The 19,943-nt window shown below is 47.6% G+C and overlaps 1 protein-coding gene and 1 long non-coding RNA gene across 2 annotated transcripts in view; both read left to right on the top strand.

The window, feature by feature from the left end:
- Positions 1-3,168: 3,168 nt before the first annotated feature.
- Positions 3,169-10,886, top strand: LOC118009537. The gene is made up of 2 exons (XR_004678968.1): positions 3,169-4,697; positions 10,487-10,886. It is a non-coding gene; the product is annotated as an uncharacterized LOC118009537 (long non-coding RNA).
- Positions 10,887-11,889: 1,003 nt separating this feature from the next.
- ALOX5AP (arachidonate 5-lipoxygenase activating protein) overlaps positions 11,890-19,943 on the top strand; it is a 46,268-nt gene continuing 38,214 nt past the window's right edge. Inside the window, exons 1-4 of the mRNA XM_035002917.1 lie at positions 11,890-11,904; positions 13,181-13,327; positions 13,385-13,468; positions 19,420-19,530. Of these exons, the coding sequence (XP_034858808.1) occupies positions 11,890-11,904; positions 13,181-13,327; positions 13,385-13,468; positions 19,420-19,530 (357 nt within the window). The remainder of the gene's footprint in view (positions 11,905-13,180; positions 13,328-13,384; positions 13,469-19,419; positions 19,531-19,943) is intronic.

Here is a 19,943-nt window from a genome sequence, read left to right as displayed (position 1 = left end):
TTCCTTCCTTCCTTCCTTCCTTCCTTCCTTCCTTCCTTCCTTCCTTCCTTCCTTCCTTCCTTCCAGTTTCTTTACTAAGTTCTTCTTGTGGCTACCTTCATAACTCTAGACTTTATGTTGTTATCTCTATTAGTTAGCCTCTACTTATTTAGAAGACTTTGACATTACCTTTTAACTCTCCAATACGAAGATTTTACTTTGCACTTTCCCAGTCTACCACCCTCTTCCCAGTATTAATATTTATATTTGTGGTAGGCAGAATTTTTAAATGTATAAGCACTCCTTTGTGGTTCTCTGAATGTTCCGTTTTCATAGCAACCTATTCTTTTTGTATGGGTGCAACAGGGCTGGGGGGGGCCTGTGGTTCAGCCTGTGGAACTTCCACTTAATGCTCGGCTCTGGGTGTGGCATCATCTGCAATAGCACCCGATCCTGCAGCGGAGCTCCCCATTTGTCTGGTAAGCCCAAAGCTTTGCTCACATATAAGGCGGGAAGACTGTGTAGCCGATGTGGCCTTCCACAGCTGTTGTTATTTTCGGGCAAGGTTTCTCTACCGAGTAGTCTTTGGATTCAGAGCTCTGGGTAAGATGGCAAGAAATGGGCTGTCAGGCTTCAGGAGCCTCCAAATAAAGGCCTCAAGAGGGCTGAAATATTCTGTTCAGTATCTTTGGGTTTGGTTTGGTTTTGCATGGGGCTAAATGCTGACGGCTGGCTCTCTGGACGGTGATGGGTAAGATGGTGTCGAGGATAGTTGTCCTATAAGACGTTCCCATGTTCTCTCTCTTTTTAGCCCACTTCTTGCTTCTACCCTCTAAACAGCTTCTGACTCTGAGCCCAGAAACATGTCAAGGTTCTGTCAGGTAGATCAGCTTCCAGCGTCTCTGCAACAGCCACAGAAAATTCTAGACGATGGTTTCTCTTTGAGTTTCATCAGTCAACTTTTCTTCATTCTGTCTTGCAGCTTCCAAAGACTTACAGATGTTTCTCTTTTGTTGGAGTGGCAGAAACTGCTAGCTGAGCACCCAATATTCATATTACCTTCTTTACTAACAAAACCTCTCTATTGTTGGAAGTGGCAGCTGAATAACATACTCCAGCTTTCCTTGCAGAGAGAAGTGGCCAATGAAATGTAAGTGGAAGTCATTAAGAGAGACTGCCAAAAAAAAAGAACACAACTCTTTTTTTTTTTTTAAAGATTTTATTTATTTGACAGAGAGAGAGACAGCAAGAGCAGGAACACAAGCAGGGGGAGTGGGAGAGGGAGAAGCAGGCTTCCTGCCGAGCAGGGAGCCCGATGTGGGACTCGATCCCAGGACCCTGGGATCATGACCTGAGCTGAAGGCAGACGCTTAACGACTGAGCCACCCAGGCGCCCAAGAACACAACTCTTAAAAGAGATAGACTTGGAGTACCTGGCTGGCTCAGTCAGTAGAGCATGAGACTGTTGATCTTAGGGTTGTGAGCTTGAGTCCCACATTGGGTATAGAGATCACTTAAAAGTAAAAATCTTTTTTTTTTTTAAAGATTTTATTTATTTATTTGACAGAGAGAGACACAGCGAGAGAGGGAACACAAGCAGGGGGAGTGGGAGAGGGAGAAGCAGGCTCCCTGCAGAGCAGGGAGCCCGATGCGGGACTCAATCCCAGGACCCTGGGATCATGACCTGAGCCGAAGGCAGTCGCTTAACCAACTGAGCCACCCAGGTGCCCACAAAAATAAAAATCTTAAAAAAAAAAAAGAGTGAGACAGACTCTGCCAGCAGTTCTTCCTGTTTATCTCCCCCCCCCACCCCCCACTTCTTTTCCTTCCTGTGTGGAATAGGGCTGTGTTTCCTGTAGCTGCAGCTGCCATCTTGGCAGGAAAGGCCAAGAACTCTCCCAGACCTCAGGCCTGGCATATTTTCAAATATTTGCTCCTCCAAAGGAGGATTAGATATTCTTGCCTGGTGCCTTGGGACTGTGGCAGAAATATATTTCCCTGCCTCATTGTCAGGTTTGGCCGTGTGACTTGCTTTGGCTAATAAAATGTGAGTGGGAGAAACCTGCAGAGCATTGCACGTTTCCACCAGCATTTTTGCTCTCTTCCCTCTGCCTTTAGAAAGGCACACCCAGGATAGAGGCTGTTTTTTTAGCCTGGATACTGTTATGAGAAGACATCTAGAGGAGACTGGCAACATATATAGTGAGTTAGAAATAAACCCTTGTTGGGCACCTGGCCGACTCAGTCCGTAGAGCATGTGACTCTTGATCTTGGGGTTGTGAGTTTGAGCCCCATGCAGGGTATAGAGATTACTTAAAGTCTTAAAAAATAAATTAACCTCTGTTGTTGTAAGCCACAGAGATTTTAGGTTTTGTTACTACAATGTTATCTAGTGGAAAGTTCGCTTACACAATCTGTAATAGGATATTATGTGCTGGAGTTTCAGAGCTGAGGGAAAAGGGTGAAAAGTGCTCACACATTCTGAAGAGAGATGCTAGCTCAACCTGCAGCCATTTACCATGATTTAGGGAAACCAGTTCTGAAATTCTGAAATGGTGACATTTGGATCCTCTTGGGAGCAGACCCTGAGGTGAAGTTATGAGTGCAAGAGGTTTATTGGGGAGCGATGGCTGTAACAGATGATGGAGGAAACAGGGTTGGACAGGGAGACCCCAGACTTTGATGGGAATCTGAGAAAGTATTGGCCAACCCAGTGGAGACCTCTGGACCAGCAGCTGTCCACGAGAGGTGTGCCACATTGAACGGAAATAGCCAGGCCCTAGTGTTCCTGTTTGAGGTTCCACACTGACCCCTCTGCTGGGGAGTCTGTGCATGTCTAGCCCTTCAAGTGGGTAATCCTTCTCCAGGTGACCTTCCACTGCTCGGCTTGGTCCCTGTCCCCAGAAGCAGGACAGCTCTGGCCTCTTTCTCCTTAGGTTTCTTGATGGCGGACAGTTCTCTGGGTAGGGATCCCTTTGGGCTCACAACAGCTACCTTCCACAGTGCCCATTTGGGTCATGGAAAACCCTATGCATCCCTCTTCTTCTTCTTTTTTTTTTTAAGATTTCATTTATTTATTTGAGAGAGAGAGAGTGAGAGACAGAGAGCATGAGAGGGAGGAGGGTCAGAGGGAGAAGCAGACTCCCTGCTGAGCAGGGAGCCCGATGTGGGACTCGATCCCGGGACTCCAGGATCATGACCTGAGCCGAAGGCAGTCGCTTAACCAACTGAGCCACCCAGGCGCCCGCATCCCTCTTCTTTTTGCCCACAATCTAAATTGTGGTCAAAACCATGTTATAAACTTTGCCATCTTAATCATCTGTAAATGTCCAGATCAGTAGGGTTAACTATATTCACATTGTTGTGCAACAGGAGACCCGTGCATCTTTCGTCAACAAATTCCAGAAGCACAGGCTGTTCCCACTGTTGCCCTCATCCCATGCCCCTGGCACCAGGCTCTATGCCTCCCAAACTCAAGAGACACAATTCAAGCTCTTGCAAGAACCATCCTGCCTCCTTCTGCCAATCCTGCAGCAGCTTTAAGCGCATGTCCTTCTGCGTGTGAGAGGGGCTCCCGCTTCTTCCAGCGGCTTCCTTAAACTTCCTTTCACTTCTTGCTTGATCTGGGGAGGAAAGCACTCAGCTCCTGTCTCAGGGAGGGAGAAGAGGGGGAAATGTCTTAGAACTCTTAGGCTAACATTGCTTCTCAAAGAAATCTCTGTTCCTGGATCCCTCAAAATAGGTTGCAGCCCTGCAGGTGCCCTGGATTCTCTCTATAAGAACTTGCTGCCAGAGGGGAGGGGTGGGGGAGATGAGCAAAGTAGGGGAAGGGGATTAAGAGGTACACCCCTCCACTTACAAAATCAATAAGCCACAGGGATGAAAAGAATTAGCCAACAATATTGTAATAACATTGTATGGTGACAGACGGTAACTACGCTCATGGTGGTGAGCATTACGTCATGTATAGAACACCTGAAACTAATGTAACATTGTATGTCAACTAAATTCCAATAAAGAGAAAAAAGAATAAAAGGAAAGAACTTGCTGTCCCACTGTGAAGAGAGCAGTGGGCCTCAGGCCTCCAGCCGTAGCACCTCGAGCATCTGCTACAGGATTTGCACCAAGGCCATGTGCTTCTGGGAGGTTCACCATGGTGGGATCACAGTGGACCCTCCAAAACTGATTCAGATGAGAAGCAGGCAGTATTTGGATGATGTGTGCTGCCATGACAGTGGGCAGGCACCAGACAGCGGAGAGGACTTAGCAACAGTACCAGCCAAGTAAGAAAACCGACACAAGCACTTCCTTCCCACCCCCACTTCCCCCCGCATCTCTCTTTTCCTCTCAGCCTGGGAGCAAGTTAGGGGAGGAAGGCATGTGGGGGATGGAGTCCACACCCCCCGCTGCTGGCCTTGGCCCATGGGGGTCCCCCATGAACAGCCTCTGAGCCTCTGCTCTTGGGTTTTGCCCCCCACACTCACTTTCAGCGAGGAGAGAATGGCTGTCTGGCCTGCACGCCGAGTGCTGATGTTTGGTGATGTCTCACAGGGAACAACTGCTTTCACCCTGGAGGGCTTGGGGAATTCTCTCAGAGGAGGAACATAAACAAAGCAGGACTTATCTGACACCGGAGAAGACACTTGGAGGGACAGATGGCTGAAGTCTGGCTGAGGGAGAAATCTCCTACTTTGGAGCAGAATGAGGACGGGCTCTTGGTAATGCGGTTGAGGACAGACACAGTGGCAGAAGGAAATCTGCAGCCGGGGGTGATGGCCAGAGAGGAGATGAGAGAGAGAGAGAGACAGAGACACAGAGAAAGGCAGCAAGGAGAGGAGAATTTAGAATGGAGAAGTGTCAGGATGCCCAGATCCCAGGTCTAACACTTGCATCTCCAATTAAAAGGCAAAGGGATCTTTGTACTTGCTGTAAGATGTTGTCAGGTAGCGTTCGAGAGTCTTGCGCCAAATGACAGTCCCCCTCCAATGCTGTGTAAGCACACTCTTTTGCATAATCACTCCTGCATAGCATTTTTTCATTTTTATTGATTTGTCTTAATTTAATACACATATAAGAACATCTTCCATTTTTAAAAATTTGCATTCCTTTAATTGCTTTGGAGGCTATGCACTTTATTCTGTGGTGATTTACTCTGCCAATAAATATGTAATCACCGTGAGCATGTTTTATTTGTGTAATAAACCAAGATAAAAAACACACAAGATCCACTAACTATGAATTAGACACGTTGATCGGGACCAGGGTGACAGGTGAACAAGGTGCAGTCCATGTTCAGAACAACCTGCTCTTTGGTTGGGGAGACTGGGCATGTACATCAAAAGGATTAAAGTAATAAAAGGCAGAGATTATTGGATGCTAGGCTCTCGTGCTACAGAACACAAATGCTGAAGGAGTTTCATATAGGGAGAGATCAAGACTATCCTAAGTGATAAGAATAGGTAAATTTATGACATTCGTTTAAAAACTCACCCCTTGCATAGCAGGATAAGCCTTTTGAAGTGGGGATGGAAGTTCTGCTGGCCCTGCCTCTCAGATCTGTTCCCAGGGAGTCTGAAGGGGGTGGGGACACAAAGGTGGGGCCCTGGACGAATGGCCAAGTGGAAAAGGGTCCCGCCAGCCGCATGCCTGGGTCACCTTTGCAGCCTGCTCTCCTTTACAAGCCCTCCCAACGAGTGTGTTCTGTCAGGGTTCTTTCAGGAACTACTTCAGGAGAATGAAGGCAAGAGGAAGTTTCCAGCAAAAAGATCCAAAGGGAAATGTATCTTACATGCACAGGACTGTTGTCATAGCTTTCCATATGGAGTATACCTAGAAAAGCCCATTTCTCTGACAAGGTTCTAAGAGGAGGGACCATCCTCTGCGACAGGATTATTCATTCTCCCTTTTATCCGCAGCGCTGATTGAGTACCACTGTCAGACCCTGTTCTTGCCGCTGCCTGGAGGGTCCTAGGCTTCTGTCTTGCAACAAGCATGCTAACTAATTCTTCCTTGGAGTCTTAACCACGATTTTAAAAGTAGGAAGCAGTTTCCTCAATCTGGCTCCGCCGGCTTGAATTTCAGAGATTGGAAATTCCCTTTTGCAGGTCCGGCTGGGGTTAATGGCTCTTTCTTGTAGCCACTGAGAAATCTGAGGGCTGTCTCGCAAGTGCTGAGCAGACCGTCTGAAAGCCCTGCTTCCTGTCTCTGGGTGTGTGGGAGTGCCCACTGAAAGCTGATAAGAGCCGCCCCGAAGTTCCAGCAAGTTCCAGCAGCGTGGACTGCTTCCCCCTGCGAAGCCCAGGCGGGGAAGAGAAAAGCCACGGTTTTAAGAAAGAATGCATAAAGGAGAGGGGATCTGAAAAAGAGCCTGAGCAGAGTTGGGGAGGGTGGGGTGGGGGAAGCTCTTGTCCCAGCGGACAATGATAGGTGGACGGCTTCCAGGGACTGGGAAGAGCCCCACCTTACAGGAAGAGAAAGATACACTGAAGGACAGCAGGAAGGAAGCAGAACAGAGCTGTCACATCTGGGCTGACAAGCGCCAGCTTTCTCATTTTACAGATGAGGAAACTGGGCCCAGAGAGGGGAAGTGGTTTGCTCCAGAGCAGATTCTTGAAAGAATCATCTGCTTTCCCCCTCCCTCTCCACCTCCTCACCTCCCCTGTGGTCCTGAGTCAGAACTGGAGGACGGGCAGGCTGGAAGCCCTACGCGGAGGGGCCTAGGGGAGGGGGGTCTGGGGGGGGCGGGCATGAGGCTCGCTGAGGTCCTGGGTGTGCCTTCGATTCTTCATTCCAGGGCAGGGAAGGAAGATCTTTAAGATTGTCTCTGCTCCCTTCTGGTAATCTCCCTTGAGCTCTGCACCTCTAGACAGAATCCCGAGGAGTGCAGAGCTGGTGGTGTGAGCTGGCGTGGAGCCAAGAGCGAGGTTGTGTGCCGAGCTGGGCTCTGGCAGTTAAGCAAGTGGGTGCTGAAACTCTCCGTCAACCCTTTCTCCCTGCCCCTGTGAAGACATCTCCACAGAGCATTCTCACAGGAGGCTTCAGAGATGAGAAAGGCAGGCCCCTGCCCTTCTGCTCAGTTTCGGCCTCCTTCAGCAAGCGCTCCGGAATCTGGGCTCCTCCCAGGGTCTGCTCACCCATCGTATTAACTCTACTTTTATGCCTTAGCCCACTCAGCCTAGAGTTCAGTTCTGTGGGCCTCTGTCTGCTGCCTTCTCTAGACTGGAAGTTGTCTGAGGCCAGGAGGACCCGGTCTTGTTCGTATCTGTCCCATGACTACCTGTGGTCTGCACTAATGTGCTCCGTGCTTTGGCGTCTGGAAGCCCCATTAATGGTGGCACAGTCCCCACCCTCAGTGAGAGGTCTGACGGGTGGAAAGTAGAGGGATTTGGGTGTGGAAATGGAAGGTTATTCTAAGAATGGGTGTGGAAGGAAAGACAAATGTAGCTTGTGCAGTGGAGGGCATGTGGAAGGAAAGAAAATGGAAGTCAGAAGGGAAGGACCGAGAGGAAGAGCAGAAGCATCACAAGAGGAGGAGGGGAGGGGGAGGAAGGGGCAGAACTCGCCCACAGGGCTCTGCAGCTCTCCTCCCTACCACCCACCCCCCATCCCATCCCAGGGTGTGCTTGACTGCTGCCCACAGACAGACAGACCTTCCTGGTCTTTTGTCTGCCATTCTAAAGCTGGGTCATTTAAAACAATCTTTTCTTTCCACCAGTACTCTGATTTCAGGCATTTGGGGGAGAAAAAAAAGGCCATGGTCCCTTGCATGCCAGTCTACTGAGATTAAAATAAATATATTCATTGAAACCATTTTCCCCCTTAATAGTTATTTGTGGAATTAAAAATTTCCATGATCATTGAGGCTCTAAATATCATTTTTGGCTCTTTCAGGATAAAGTTTGCATTTGATACAAAATAACCATGAGGCATATGCATCTGTAGGTGTGGGTAATGGGATGTTTTTCATCATTACATCTTCTGCCTTTACATCTTTTACCTCTGTCTGCTGTTTGGCAACCATAGCGTGGGTCTCAGGAGTTTGTTGTTGTTGTTGTTAGGAAGGAACCACTGGTTGGCTCCTGGCTCTGTCACAGGGTCCTGGGCCAGAGGTGCCTGTGGTGTAAGCTGCCCACTGGCTCTTCCGTCTGCTAGAACCCCATTTAGAAACCTGAACACTCCCTTTGACATTTTATGGTCGCCAATCCTCATTTGTCAAAATGTGTTCCGAAGAAGTTTTTTTTTTGAAAGTGAAAAGAAGTCCATAACCTCTTCTCAGGGACCCAAAAAGCATGTGGCCATCCTCAGCCAGCAGGGGCCACTGTTCCCCCCGCCCACCCCGCATGCCCATCAGATGTGCTGGTGGGTCCAGCGCAGGTGGCTAGACGCCAGGCTACGCGCAGTGTTCTGTACAGTGTTCTGGATGCTGCAGGGAAACCTCACAGCGCCCCCCCCCACCGTCTGCTTTGGCTGGCAACTCGTGTTCTCCAGCACCCTGTTTCAGATGAAGCCTCCTCCTCCCTGTGGACAGTCAGTGGCTTCTGCCCATCTGGAGAGCCCCCGTCACAGAAGGATCCAGCTCATCACTGAGACTCAATCTGGGTCCCACCTCCTTATGATAATGAGGACAACACTTCTCTGTGCAAAGGCTTCCTGCCAGTCCCTGAGTTACCAAGATATTCCAGCTCCTCTCCTTCAAGCTATTATCATGAAGACCTGTGGGGTCAGATAATCTAGGGGGCTCGGTGGCAAGCTCTCTTCTCTAATTCCCTGCCTTGGGCCTCCCATGTGACATTGCCTGGAGGTGGGGTGGGGGTGGAAGTGTGGTGAGGAAGAGGCCCGAGTTCGGAATCTTCGCTCTCACCAGCCATTGCCACTCTGGAGAGTAGCCTGAACACTTACTCTTGGGATGCTGTTGACTTTTCCATGAACTGAAGTATTTGACTTTTTCCATTAAGGTGATTGCAAGGAGAGGAACTGAGGGAACCAAATTCCCCCAAATAGATATTTGTAATCAATTATGGGCAGAGAGCATGTTAAAGAAGCAACGTGGAGAAATGTCGGCTTGAATGCTCAGTTCAAATCCAGCATAGCTGTACTTCGGTGGGCAGGGAGGCATTGTTGAATCGTTGTGAAGTATATTCTGTGAGCCAACATACAGAGGGAAATGAGCCACATTGCCAAAAATTAGCTTTCCCTTCTCATTCACTCTGTGACTCCAGAGGTCCTCTTGTTCGTGTGTCTTGGTAACGAAAGCACGATGCTCTCATTACTTGCAAAGAGCAGGGTGCTGTGAGGACACTTCTGTGGGCAGAGGGGTGAAGTATTCAGAAAGCTTTGGGGGTCATTTTTTAAAAGATTTATTTATTTATTTTGGAGAGAGTGCACGAGTGGAGAGGGCGGGTAGGGGAAGGGGAGAGGGAGAGAGGAGAAGCAGACTCCCCAGTGAGCACGGAGCCTGATGCAGGGCTCAATCTCACAACCTGAGATCACCACCTCAACCGAAACCAAGAGTCCGAGGCTTAACCGACGGAGCCACCCAGGCCCCAAGAGATGGGGGTAATTTTTATAGGCTTCTCAAACTAGTGAACATTGATCTTACCTTTTTATAGGAGACAGGACATAGTCACTGAACACTTGGCTCGTCAGTAGCGTGACCGTGAAAGGAAAGGGTAGCTACAGAGCCTGACAGAGATGGTCTCTCTGTATACACCCCCCTGCCTCTCCCCATCCCCCCCACACTCCTTAGCCCCCTCTAAGCCAGAGCTTCTCTCCTGCTTCTACCCCCAACTCACCCTCCATTGAAAGAGTAGGAGTCAGTGGAGAAATTTGGTTTGCATACACGTTTCATTTCATGGTCACTTTGTCCCAATATTCTGTACAACGAAGGGCCTCTGTATAGTGTAGTGATTTAAAGTGTGGGCTCTAGAGGCAGATTGTCTAGGTTTTTATTCCGGCTCAACCACTTATTATCTGTGTGTCCTCGGGCAAGCTCCCTCACAGAGGCTTGTTATCCCATTTGTGAAATGATAATAGTATTACTTATCATATAAGGTTGTTGTGAGGATCCATCAGATAAAATATGTAAAGTGCTTAGAACAATGTCTGGCACATAATAAGTGCTCAGAAAATATTAACTCTTATTATTCATAATAAACTGACATATATTTCTTGAGTGGGGTGGTGGGTACATGGTGTTCAGTTTATTAAGCTTTAAACTGTGCATATATCTTATAAATCCTTTTATGTGTATGATATATTTTGCATGCATTAAAATAAATGCATTAAAAATAAATGAGCATTTATGAGGTTTGTTTTAGCAGTCATATGTCCCAGGGTTCCAGGAAAACAATGAAGTAAAATATTCCATCCATTATTGGATCCATATACCAAACTATGGGACTGCCCATGTATTCTTATTCATGATTCAGAAAAATACAGTAACTATAGAAAGAGCACTGATTTTCTAGGAATTAATATGTGAGCATGTATTTATTTTTTCCCGTCCTAGATCATCAGCAGGTTCCAGAGTCACAGAGTCACTACTGTTGAATCATCGGTATGCCCGTGCTCTCCAGGCTGGCCACCCCGGTTCTGAGTGGGGATGGACAGTGCTGGGCAGCCTGCGGTGAGGACTGATCCATTTTCCAGAGAAGGCATGCTGCCGAGAATTCACACCTGGCGAATTCAACTTTGCCATTGAAACAGGCAATTCCGTTCCTCTTTCCTTTCTTGGCTCTCAATTCCCTGCTTAGAAAGCGAGAGGGGTTGGCAGGGAGGTTTTGTTCTAGGGACCAGGGGAAGGTGTCCAGATCTTTCTGGACAAAAAAGACACCGCTGTTTATCTCTGATGTAGTCTGTGGAAGTTACTCTTGCTCTCAGGAGCTTCTAGAGCAGAAGGGGGAGCTGCGCTCCTCACCGCGCAGGCTGAGGAGAATTGCTGTTGGGAACATGCTGCCTCTACTCTCTTTTGTTGTGCCAACGGCTTGTTACAGTCCTTTGTGTACCCATTTGTCTTCTCCACTGGACTTCAAAGATCTTAGAAGGAGAAACTCCATCTTGTTTATCTCCAAATACCCACAGTCACATGCTTAGTGAGTGTTTTTTGAGTGTATGAATGGACGAGTAGGTAGGTGAATGAGTAGGAACCGCCATAAAAAAGTTGAGAATCAAGTGGAAAGATGGAGCCACAGAATCTTCTAGGTAAAATATTTTTCAAAGATTAGGGATATTCTGATATGCTGAGTTGACGGAGTAGAGAATTTTAAATGCAGCTTCATTTGTCCAGCCATTTAGGAGAATTTACAAATGTTTCATTAGGCTGTAACGTTACGTCAGCGAGGACCACACTTACCGCCAGCAGCTGGCGCCCAGCAAGCACACAGTATGATGCTAAAGGAAATAGTCTCGTCTCTTCTCTTTTGGGGGTTAGCCCAACCAGTAACCCTGACAGGAAGGAAGACACAGCCAATTCAATCAACGCGCACACAGCATCTTCTTCGGGAAGTACTTTGCCAAGGACTGGGTGAACGTGAGAATAAGTCATGGGTTCTCTCTTTCGGGAGTTTTCGGAGGTAGATACATTTGCATCCAACAAGGCAGAGTGTGATAAGTACTATAATAGAAGCAGAAATGCTAAGTGGATCAGGAGAGGAGGAATTTATTAAAGCTTATAGGATGTGGGAGGACTTCACGGCAATGAGTTCTGGTGGGATAGGTAGGATTTTGTCAGGGAGAAGTGGGAGGAGGATCATTTGCGTGACTACAGTGCAAGGTGCACAGGATGAGAGGGTGAGGGTCAAGGTGGGAAATTGCCTCCAAGATGGCACCCAATGATTCCCACCTCCTGGGACTCGTGCTCTTTTGGAGTCCTCCCGGAGTTGTATGGGGGTTGGTCTGTGTGACCAATGGAAGATGGAGGAAGTGATGGTGTGTGGCTTCTAAGAGTGCGTCACAGAAGATGTTGCCACTTCCCTGCTGCTTTCTGGATTGCCTGCTCTGGGGGAAGCCAGCTGCCTCCGCACGAGACCACACGGCAGCCTAGGGAGAGACCCGCATAGGGAAGGAACAGAAGTCTCCTGCCAAGAGCCAGCACCAACCTGCCCTCCGTGTGAATGAGCTGTCTTGAAAGTTGATCTCCTGGCACTGGGCCAGGGCTTCAGGTGACTGCAGTCCTGGGTGACATCGTGACTGAAACTTACAGAAGACCTTGAGCCAGAACTGCTCAGCAGTTTCTGAGCAGTTTCTGACCCACAGTAACTGCAAGATAACAAGTTTTATTGATGCTTTAAGCCTCTGGTTTTGGGGGCAATTTGTTAGACAGCGATAGACACATTGTACAGAAATGAAGGCTTGGGGAGGAGTTTGGGGGAAGCCTTGATTTTCAAGGAGCTGTACTTGCATGCAATGGGGGCACTGTTGTGTGTGTGTGTGTGTGTGTGTGTGTGTTTTAACGTAAAGGATGATCATTCTGATGCTGTACCTAATCTAATTTGGCAAAAGGAGTGCAGGGACAGGACAATAATTTAAGAGGCCACCGCAGTAGTCCAGACGAGAGATGATGAGCGAGCCTAAATGGAGGCACTGAGGGGTGCGGGGTGGGGTTGGAAACAGAAAGAGGGGGTGCCTGGGTGGCTCAGTGGGTTAAGCGACTGCCTTCAGCTCAGGTCATGATCCCAGAGTCCTGGGATCGAGTCCCACATCAGGCTCCCAGCTCAGCGGGGAGCCTGCTTCTCCCTCTGACCCTCTCCGCTCTCATGCTGTTTCTCTCTCTCTCTCAAATAAATAAATAAATAAAATCTTAAAAAAAAAAAAGACAATCAGAGCCTTTAAAAAAAAAGAAACAGAAAGAGGTGCATCAATTTCAATGTGGGGAGTGAGGGTACAGGAGCAGCGGAGGTGACTCCCTGGCTCTGAGCGCAGGAACACGGGGGAGCCGTCATCTCCTGTCCCCAAAAAGGAAACGCAGACGTGAGCACCGGTTTGGAGGCCGGGATGCGTGGGAATAAAGAAGCGGGGGCGTCTGTCTCCTGGAGAGAGCGCTCCCCGTGTTCAGAGCTCCGCGGACGGCTGACCACCAGGCTCGGTCACAGATCCGGCTGGTTGAGAAATCTCTCCCTAAAGGACAAGGCTGTTCCATTTCACAGCACATCTTCATCACTGCCAAGTGTTCCCTGGTGACAGGCTCTGCCATCGGTATTTTTAGCATGTGGCCTTTCGCAGCCTGAAGAGCAGCATCCTCTTCCTGGAGCTCCTTCTCCTGCGGACAGCCAGTGGCCCGCGGAGGAGGCAGCTTCAGCGGGGCCTGACAAGCGAGAGCCTGTCGCAGCGCCAACCTGCTGAGGGAGAGGCCGTCAGACCCCAAGTTTTAGAGAGAGCCTCCATCTCATTCCCTTCTGTTCTGCTGCAGACGCCTACCAACTTCAGTGCCAATCAGCAGCTGAAACAGAAAAAAAGCCTGTCCATGAATCCCAAGTGGAAGGAAGTTTCTCAGGCAATTTCCTTATATGACAGTTACATCAAGCCCGAAGGTAATACCTGGCCAGGTAATGTCAGAAACCCACCAGGACCTACGTTTTGCTTTTATAGGTCCTAGAACAGGCCTGAGCGAAAACCCTTTGGGATTTGTAACATGTTCCATTGCCTCAAATGGAGCCAGATTTGGGGCAAAGCAAGAGAGCACTGAGGCAAGCTTGAGAAGGGGGAACGGTTTCTCAGATGGGGTCTGCAGTCCCTGGCCGAGGCTGGGGTTATGAGAATAGAAGGACTGTCCTCCAGACTTGTAAGAGTTCTCTGCAAGAATTTTAAAATTGTGTGTTTCATGGTTATGGTAATCTAAACAGATTAGGATGAGCAGACTCGGTGCTGACTGTCCCCCTTATGTAGGAATATCATCTTGCAACCCCGGGCCCCATAGCCACAAATGTGTTTATGATCATTTTGATGCCAAGTGGCATTTTTATTTTTTTTTAAAGATTTTATTTATTTATTTGAGAGAGAGAGAGTGAGACAGCGAGCACGAGCAGGGGGAGGGGCAGAGGGAGAACGAGAAGCAGACTCCCTGCTCAGCAGGGAGCCGGATGCAAATGCAGGACTCGATCCCAGGACCCCAGGATCATGACCTGAGCCAAAGACAGATGTTTAACCCACTGAGCCACCCAAGCGCCCCCCAAGTGGCATTTTTAAAGGTGGTCACACAGACTAAAGGAAAAGGCGAAAAATGGATTTAGTACAGAACAAAGCATTTGTGTCAAGTGAAGACCAGTAACATCTTTGTGCCCTGTCAGAACAAATGTGTAGCGGCCACTCAAGGCAGGAATGCCAGCAAAGCTGCCAGGGACAGGAAGGGCCACCTTCTTGGTGTGAGGATCAGGGTTCAGCAAAACAGTATCCTTTGTCTCTCTGAACTCATGTGGTCCCTGGAATTTAGGGGTTTTGAAGAAAAAGAGCCACTCTTCGGGGGAATATAATCACCGCAGCAATCACCATCATCAAAGCATTTACCTGGTGTGTGCCCTCAGAGCGTTGGTAGGATTAGTAATAGGAGGTGGTGGTTGTTTCTCCATGAGGACTGCATGGATGCGGAGAATGTGTGGGGATCAGAAGACGACGGTCTTTTGTTAATGAGGTGAAGGCCCCACATTAAGTCTACCCTGGGTGGTGTGCATGGACATAAGTCTACTCTGGATGGGCAATAGCAGGATTTTCTTCTTGAAGAGGATTTGGGGAGAACACCCGCCCTGGAAAGAGAGGACGAGACTATACATGTTGGGTAGTAATAAGTGCGCAAGGCAAGAGATCTTCACAGCAGGGTCCTATACTGCTGTGAAAACTGCCCTGAGCTAAAACCAAATCACATGTATGTGGACATGTTGGAGGCGGGACGGGGACAGAAGCTCCAGGGGGACCTCAGAAAGAGTCAAAGCACCAGGGATAACCCCCACCCTCTCCCTTAGCAAATCCAACTCTTTTTTTAGTTGGGGTCTCTTGGAACTTCAAAGCTTTGGGTACATTTGATTCACACACCCAGTTTCCTGGCTGTGAGTGTCTAAAGCTGGTCCTGGGATGCCTGGAACGTCTGGTACCTCACCTTCCCTTGGGCCTCAGTCTCCCCTCAGGAATAACCACCTGTGTCCTATTTCCATGCAACTTGACTCGTGCACAGAGCTCCCCCACCTACACGAGAAGATCCTTTAAGCCATGTGATTAATGCAATTAATGGTATGCACTTCTGAGGATTAAAGGACTTGTGGATGGAGGCTGTATACCACACTGCTTTTGATTCTTCATTTTCCCCTTATTATCTTTATATTTTTACTCTAGTTTTTCCTTCCTGAATTACTTTTGGCCACATTAACAGAAACCTGACTGCAGGGGCTTAACCAAATAAGGTACTTTTTGTTTTTTTGAGATAGGGTTTGTAAATGTAAATGCACACATTTTAAGTTTACAGTTCAATGAGTTTTGACAAAGGCACTGTAGCTCCTAAAACCACCCCATCAATATACAAGACATTTTTGTCACCCTAGAAAATGAGCTCATATTCCTTTCTTGTGAATCCTGACCCTGTCCCCCAGGCAACCACTGTTCCGATTTCTCTTACCATAGCCTCTTTTTGCCTGTTTCTGGAACTTCATATAAATAGAACAATACAGAGTGTATTCTTTTGTGACTGACTTCTCTTGCTCAACATAATATTCATGGGATTCATCCGCGTTGCTGAAAGTTTCGGTAGTTCTTTCCTTTTTATTGCTGAGTAGTATTCTATTGAATAAATATACCACAATTTGTGTATCCATTAATTGGTTGGTAAATATTCAGACTGTTTTCAGTTTTTGCCTGTTGTGAATAAAGCAGTTAAAAACATGATTGCATAAGCCTTTAGTTTATAAGTTTTCATTTTCCTGGGGCAAATAACCAGAAGTAAAATAGCTGGGTAATAAATAGGTGCATATTTAATATTTTAAGAAACCGCCCATCAGTTTTTCAAAGTGCCTATGGTAGTTTACACTTCCAAAATGGCAACGTATGAGAGTTCAATTGTTCCACATGCTCACTGACAGTTGGTGTTGCCAGTTTTAAATATTTTAGCCATTTTGGTGGGTGTGAAATGTCACGAGGTTGTGATTACATTCCTCGGATAACTGATGACATTGAACATCTTTTCATGTGCTTATTGGCCATTTCTATAGCTTCCTCTGTGACATGCTCCTTGAACTATTTAGTTAATTCTTTAAAAACATTGGGTTGTATTTTTCTTTGTTTTCTTTTTAATGTATAACAGTATATATATTCTGGATACAAGCTCTTTGTCAGATAAATGTATTGTGAATATTTCCTCTCAGTTTGTGGTTTGCCTGTTCATATTCTTAATGTCTTTGATGAGTGGAAACTTTAAATTTTGATGAAGTTCAGTAGATCAGGTTTTAATTTTATGGCCAGCATGGATCTATTTCTAGGCTCTCTGTTTTGTTCTATTGATCTACTTGTCTACTCTTCCTTATGCCAATTTCCATGATTCAGATAGGGTTATTATTTCATTTCCAGTGGTAGGTGGGCCGGGGCTGGAGAAGCTGCTCCACACTGAGTTGTCTGCTCAGAGCCAGGTTCCTTGCAGCTCTCCGCTCCACCATTTTCAGCAAGCGGTTTTTGTTTTCCAGATAGCAAGATGGCAGCTTCCTCACTGGCATCATAGTCTAGCTTCTGGGAAGAAGAGAACAAACAGGTTAACAACCCTGCTAAGTCTGCCCCTTTTCATCAGAAGAAAAAAAAGTCCCCAAACACAAAAAGCCAAACCATCATAAAAAGCTTCCTGAGGCCCCAACTAGAATTCTGTTTACATCTCAGAGCTGGTCATGTGGCCACCCGCAGCAGTGGAGACTGGGGAGAGGAATATTTGCATGTTATGCACTGACTGCATTAGTGAATTGGCCACTGAGGCAAAAGGGGAGTGATGGCACCTATCAGTCTGGGCAAGTCAGAACCCACTGTTGGATCTGGAGGTGGGTCAATCTCACAAACCGTGAGGATACTACAGAATGTCTTGGGATGACAATGAAGAGTGAGGACAAAGAGAAACATCCAGAATATATATGTGTGTGTATATATATATAATTATATATATATATATATTTTAATTGAGTTTTACTTCTTCAGTTAATTCTGTATCAGTGCTTCTCAACCTGGTAAGGGTACACAAGAGGGCATAAGATTCGTGGATGGAGTTTTTCAAAAGACTCAACTTTCCTTCCACAGGACTACCCCTATTGGCAATATGAACAGCAATGTCTCCTTCAGATCATTAATTAAATTTGCAAATTTTGAATCTTTAAAAGATAACCGCCTGGTTAATATCTTAAATGAATCAATGTCTTAGAAACCCAAAGCCAGAGAAAGCATTATGGCAAATGTTTGGGTCCCAGAGGTGTTCCTGGGCACAGCCCCTTCTGTTCAGAGCCTACTCTTTGTTCACCGAGTGACAGGGTAAAAAGGGCCCTTGCAGGTTGACTATATTACTATGTCACAAGCAGGCACTGCTCAAGTTCCCAGTATGGCTGGTGTAGCATTTCTTGTCTACGGCTCCTGTAAGTCCATTTATACTGCCTGCTGTTGAGTCATTTGTTTCGCCTTTAATATTACCCCATCCTTGTTCCTGGAAGAAATTGAGTTGAGTGACAGGAACCAGGCAAGAGCCTAGCAGGCCTCAACCCAAACAGTCTTCCATTTGGTAGGGTGACTTGAGACACAAGCATCTTCTATCGCAGTGATGGTTAGCGATCTTTAAGAATCAATGTGAGCTGGTACAACCCATGTCTCCTGCTGTATTCATTCTCTAGAGCAGCTGCAACAAAGCACCATAAACTGGGAGGCCTTACACAGCAGAAATGTATTCTCTCACAATTCTGGAGGCTAGAAGTCAAAATCAAGGTGTTGGCAGGGCCGTCCTCTCTCTAAAGGCTCTAGGAGAGAATCTCTTCCATGCTTTTCTCTTAGCTTCTGGTGTTGCCAGCAATCCTTGGCTTGTAGATCCATCACTACAATCTCTGCCTCTGTTGTCACATGGTGTTCCCCCCGCCTCCAAGTGTCTGTCCCTGTGTCTCTTGTCCTCTTCTTAGACACAATGAAGGCCCACCCTACTCCAGTGTGAGTTCATTTTAACACCAATAGTTACATCTGCAATGACCCTATTTGCAAATAAGATCACATTCTGAGGTTCCAGGCATGAGGACTTGAGCATATCTTTTTGGAGGACGCAATTGAACCGGTAACAGCTGCTAAGACATACCGTGGAGCTTGTAAGGTGGGCCAGGACCAAGGTATCAGGATTATTATTCTGCAAGGTCCAGGAAGGAAGCCATGCTAACAGGAAGAACAGGTTTTCCTCAAGTCAGGCCAGACTGGGTTGCTACTCTAGCTGACAACAGAGGTGGTCTCCTGCAGCTCTCACTGCTGGGGAGCCTGAACTGGAAAGACACACCCACCACCTTCTTCGCTCTTGCATGAGAGCTGGGGGGCAGCTGGAGAGGAAGAAGCCAGCCCGCAAAGACACAGAGCTGTAGGTAGGGAGCATTCTGAGGATTTCTGGGTCCTGGCCCTGGACGTGCCTAAGCCCGACTCCCCTCCCAGCCATGCCTGGGTATATGGGCCCACAAATCTTCCTTTCTGCCTTTCATTTTCTCCAATCCTCAACTGGCAAAAGTTGAGCAGAGGAGAGGCTCTTTGTACATTTGAGCAAAGCCCGAGGAGCTGGATTTCCCAAGACACAAGACGGGACACCTTCTGGGAATGAGGGGCAGGGGATTGAGGGTAGAAGGGCTAGAAGTGGTAGAGGGGAGGATTAACTTCTTAAAGAGGGGAAGGGGTGTGGACACCAGGCTTCAGGGGTGCAGTAGGAGGCAGATTAAGTGGAGTGCACAGAGGTTAGGAAAGAGGAAGTGTCCACACAGAACACTTGTCTTTCTGCAGACCTGAATCGACGAGCCTTCCTCCCTGCATGGTACAAGGAAATGAGTAAGTGAGATAACATTGCAACTTCTGGTCCTCTCCTTGCACTGTTCCTAACCCCTCAGTGAGACAATTGTGCCTACCCCCATTCCGGTCTGGAGTGTGTTTGGTCTGTGGAAGGCTAGTGAGGCAAGAGGGCCCCAGAAAAGGAACAGAAATCACTTCCCATCACACGGGACTCTAGCGAAGGTGTCACAGCTCTGGCAGAGATGGGGTGAAGAGGCACCCGCTCTAGCTAGGAGGTAACTCTGTAGTTCCTGATTTCCCCACCCCCAGTTCTGCCCCTTTCTCCCCTCCCATCCCAGACCCCTGTGCAAAGGGGGAGTCCAGACATACCTGGGCGATCCTGCAAGAACTCTGTAGAGCCAGTTTCCCTGCAAACAGGGCATTGTACAACTCTGGGAGGTCAACAGGAGCCAAGATGTTAGCATTTAACAGCAGCTCCCATGGCATGCACAGGAAGCTCTGATAACCTCTGAATTTGGGAAATCTTTTGGCACCTTGGGGAGCCTTGGAAACATAAAAGCTATCTCTGAGGTGCTAGTTTGTGTGTGAGTGTGTGTGTGTGTGTGTGTGTGTGTGTGTTGGAGGCACCTTCTACAGGCCCCCTATAAAACCACCTGGGCCCTGGGGCCCCATGCAGTGGTTATAAGAGCTGACATTCCCAGAAGCATGAAGGACAGCTGGAGTGGTCCTGCGCTCTATGTCCAACTCCACCTACTTCCGAACCAAGTTTCTTCTCAGGTCTTGTTCCATAAATCTGAATCATGGGGTCACACTCTTAGTCAACAGCTAAGGCATTCTTACCTGCCTTGCACTAAATAATTGTGGGTCCCCGAACGGTGCCTTGTGGAAGCAACTCCCAGCCCTGGCTCTTTATAAATGAGTGCTGAATAAGCACTAGGGTAAATAATGGATGAAACAACCTTAAAAGAAAATACCTGAGCTGAGTGTTCAGATTCATC

This window comes from Mirounga leonina, unplaced genomic scaffold (assembly GCF_011800145.1).
Source record: "Mirounga leonina isolate KUSES-001 unplaced genomic scaffold, KU_Mleo_1.0 Mir_127, whole genome shotgun sequence".
NCBI classification, from domain to species: Eukaryota; Metazoa; Chordata; class Mammalia; order Carnivora; family Phocidae; genus Mirounga; species Mirounga leonina.
The sequence above is the reverse complement of the archived record's forward strand: the minus strand, read 5'-3'. Positions and strand labels throughout refer to the sequence as shown.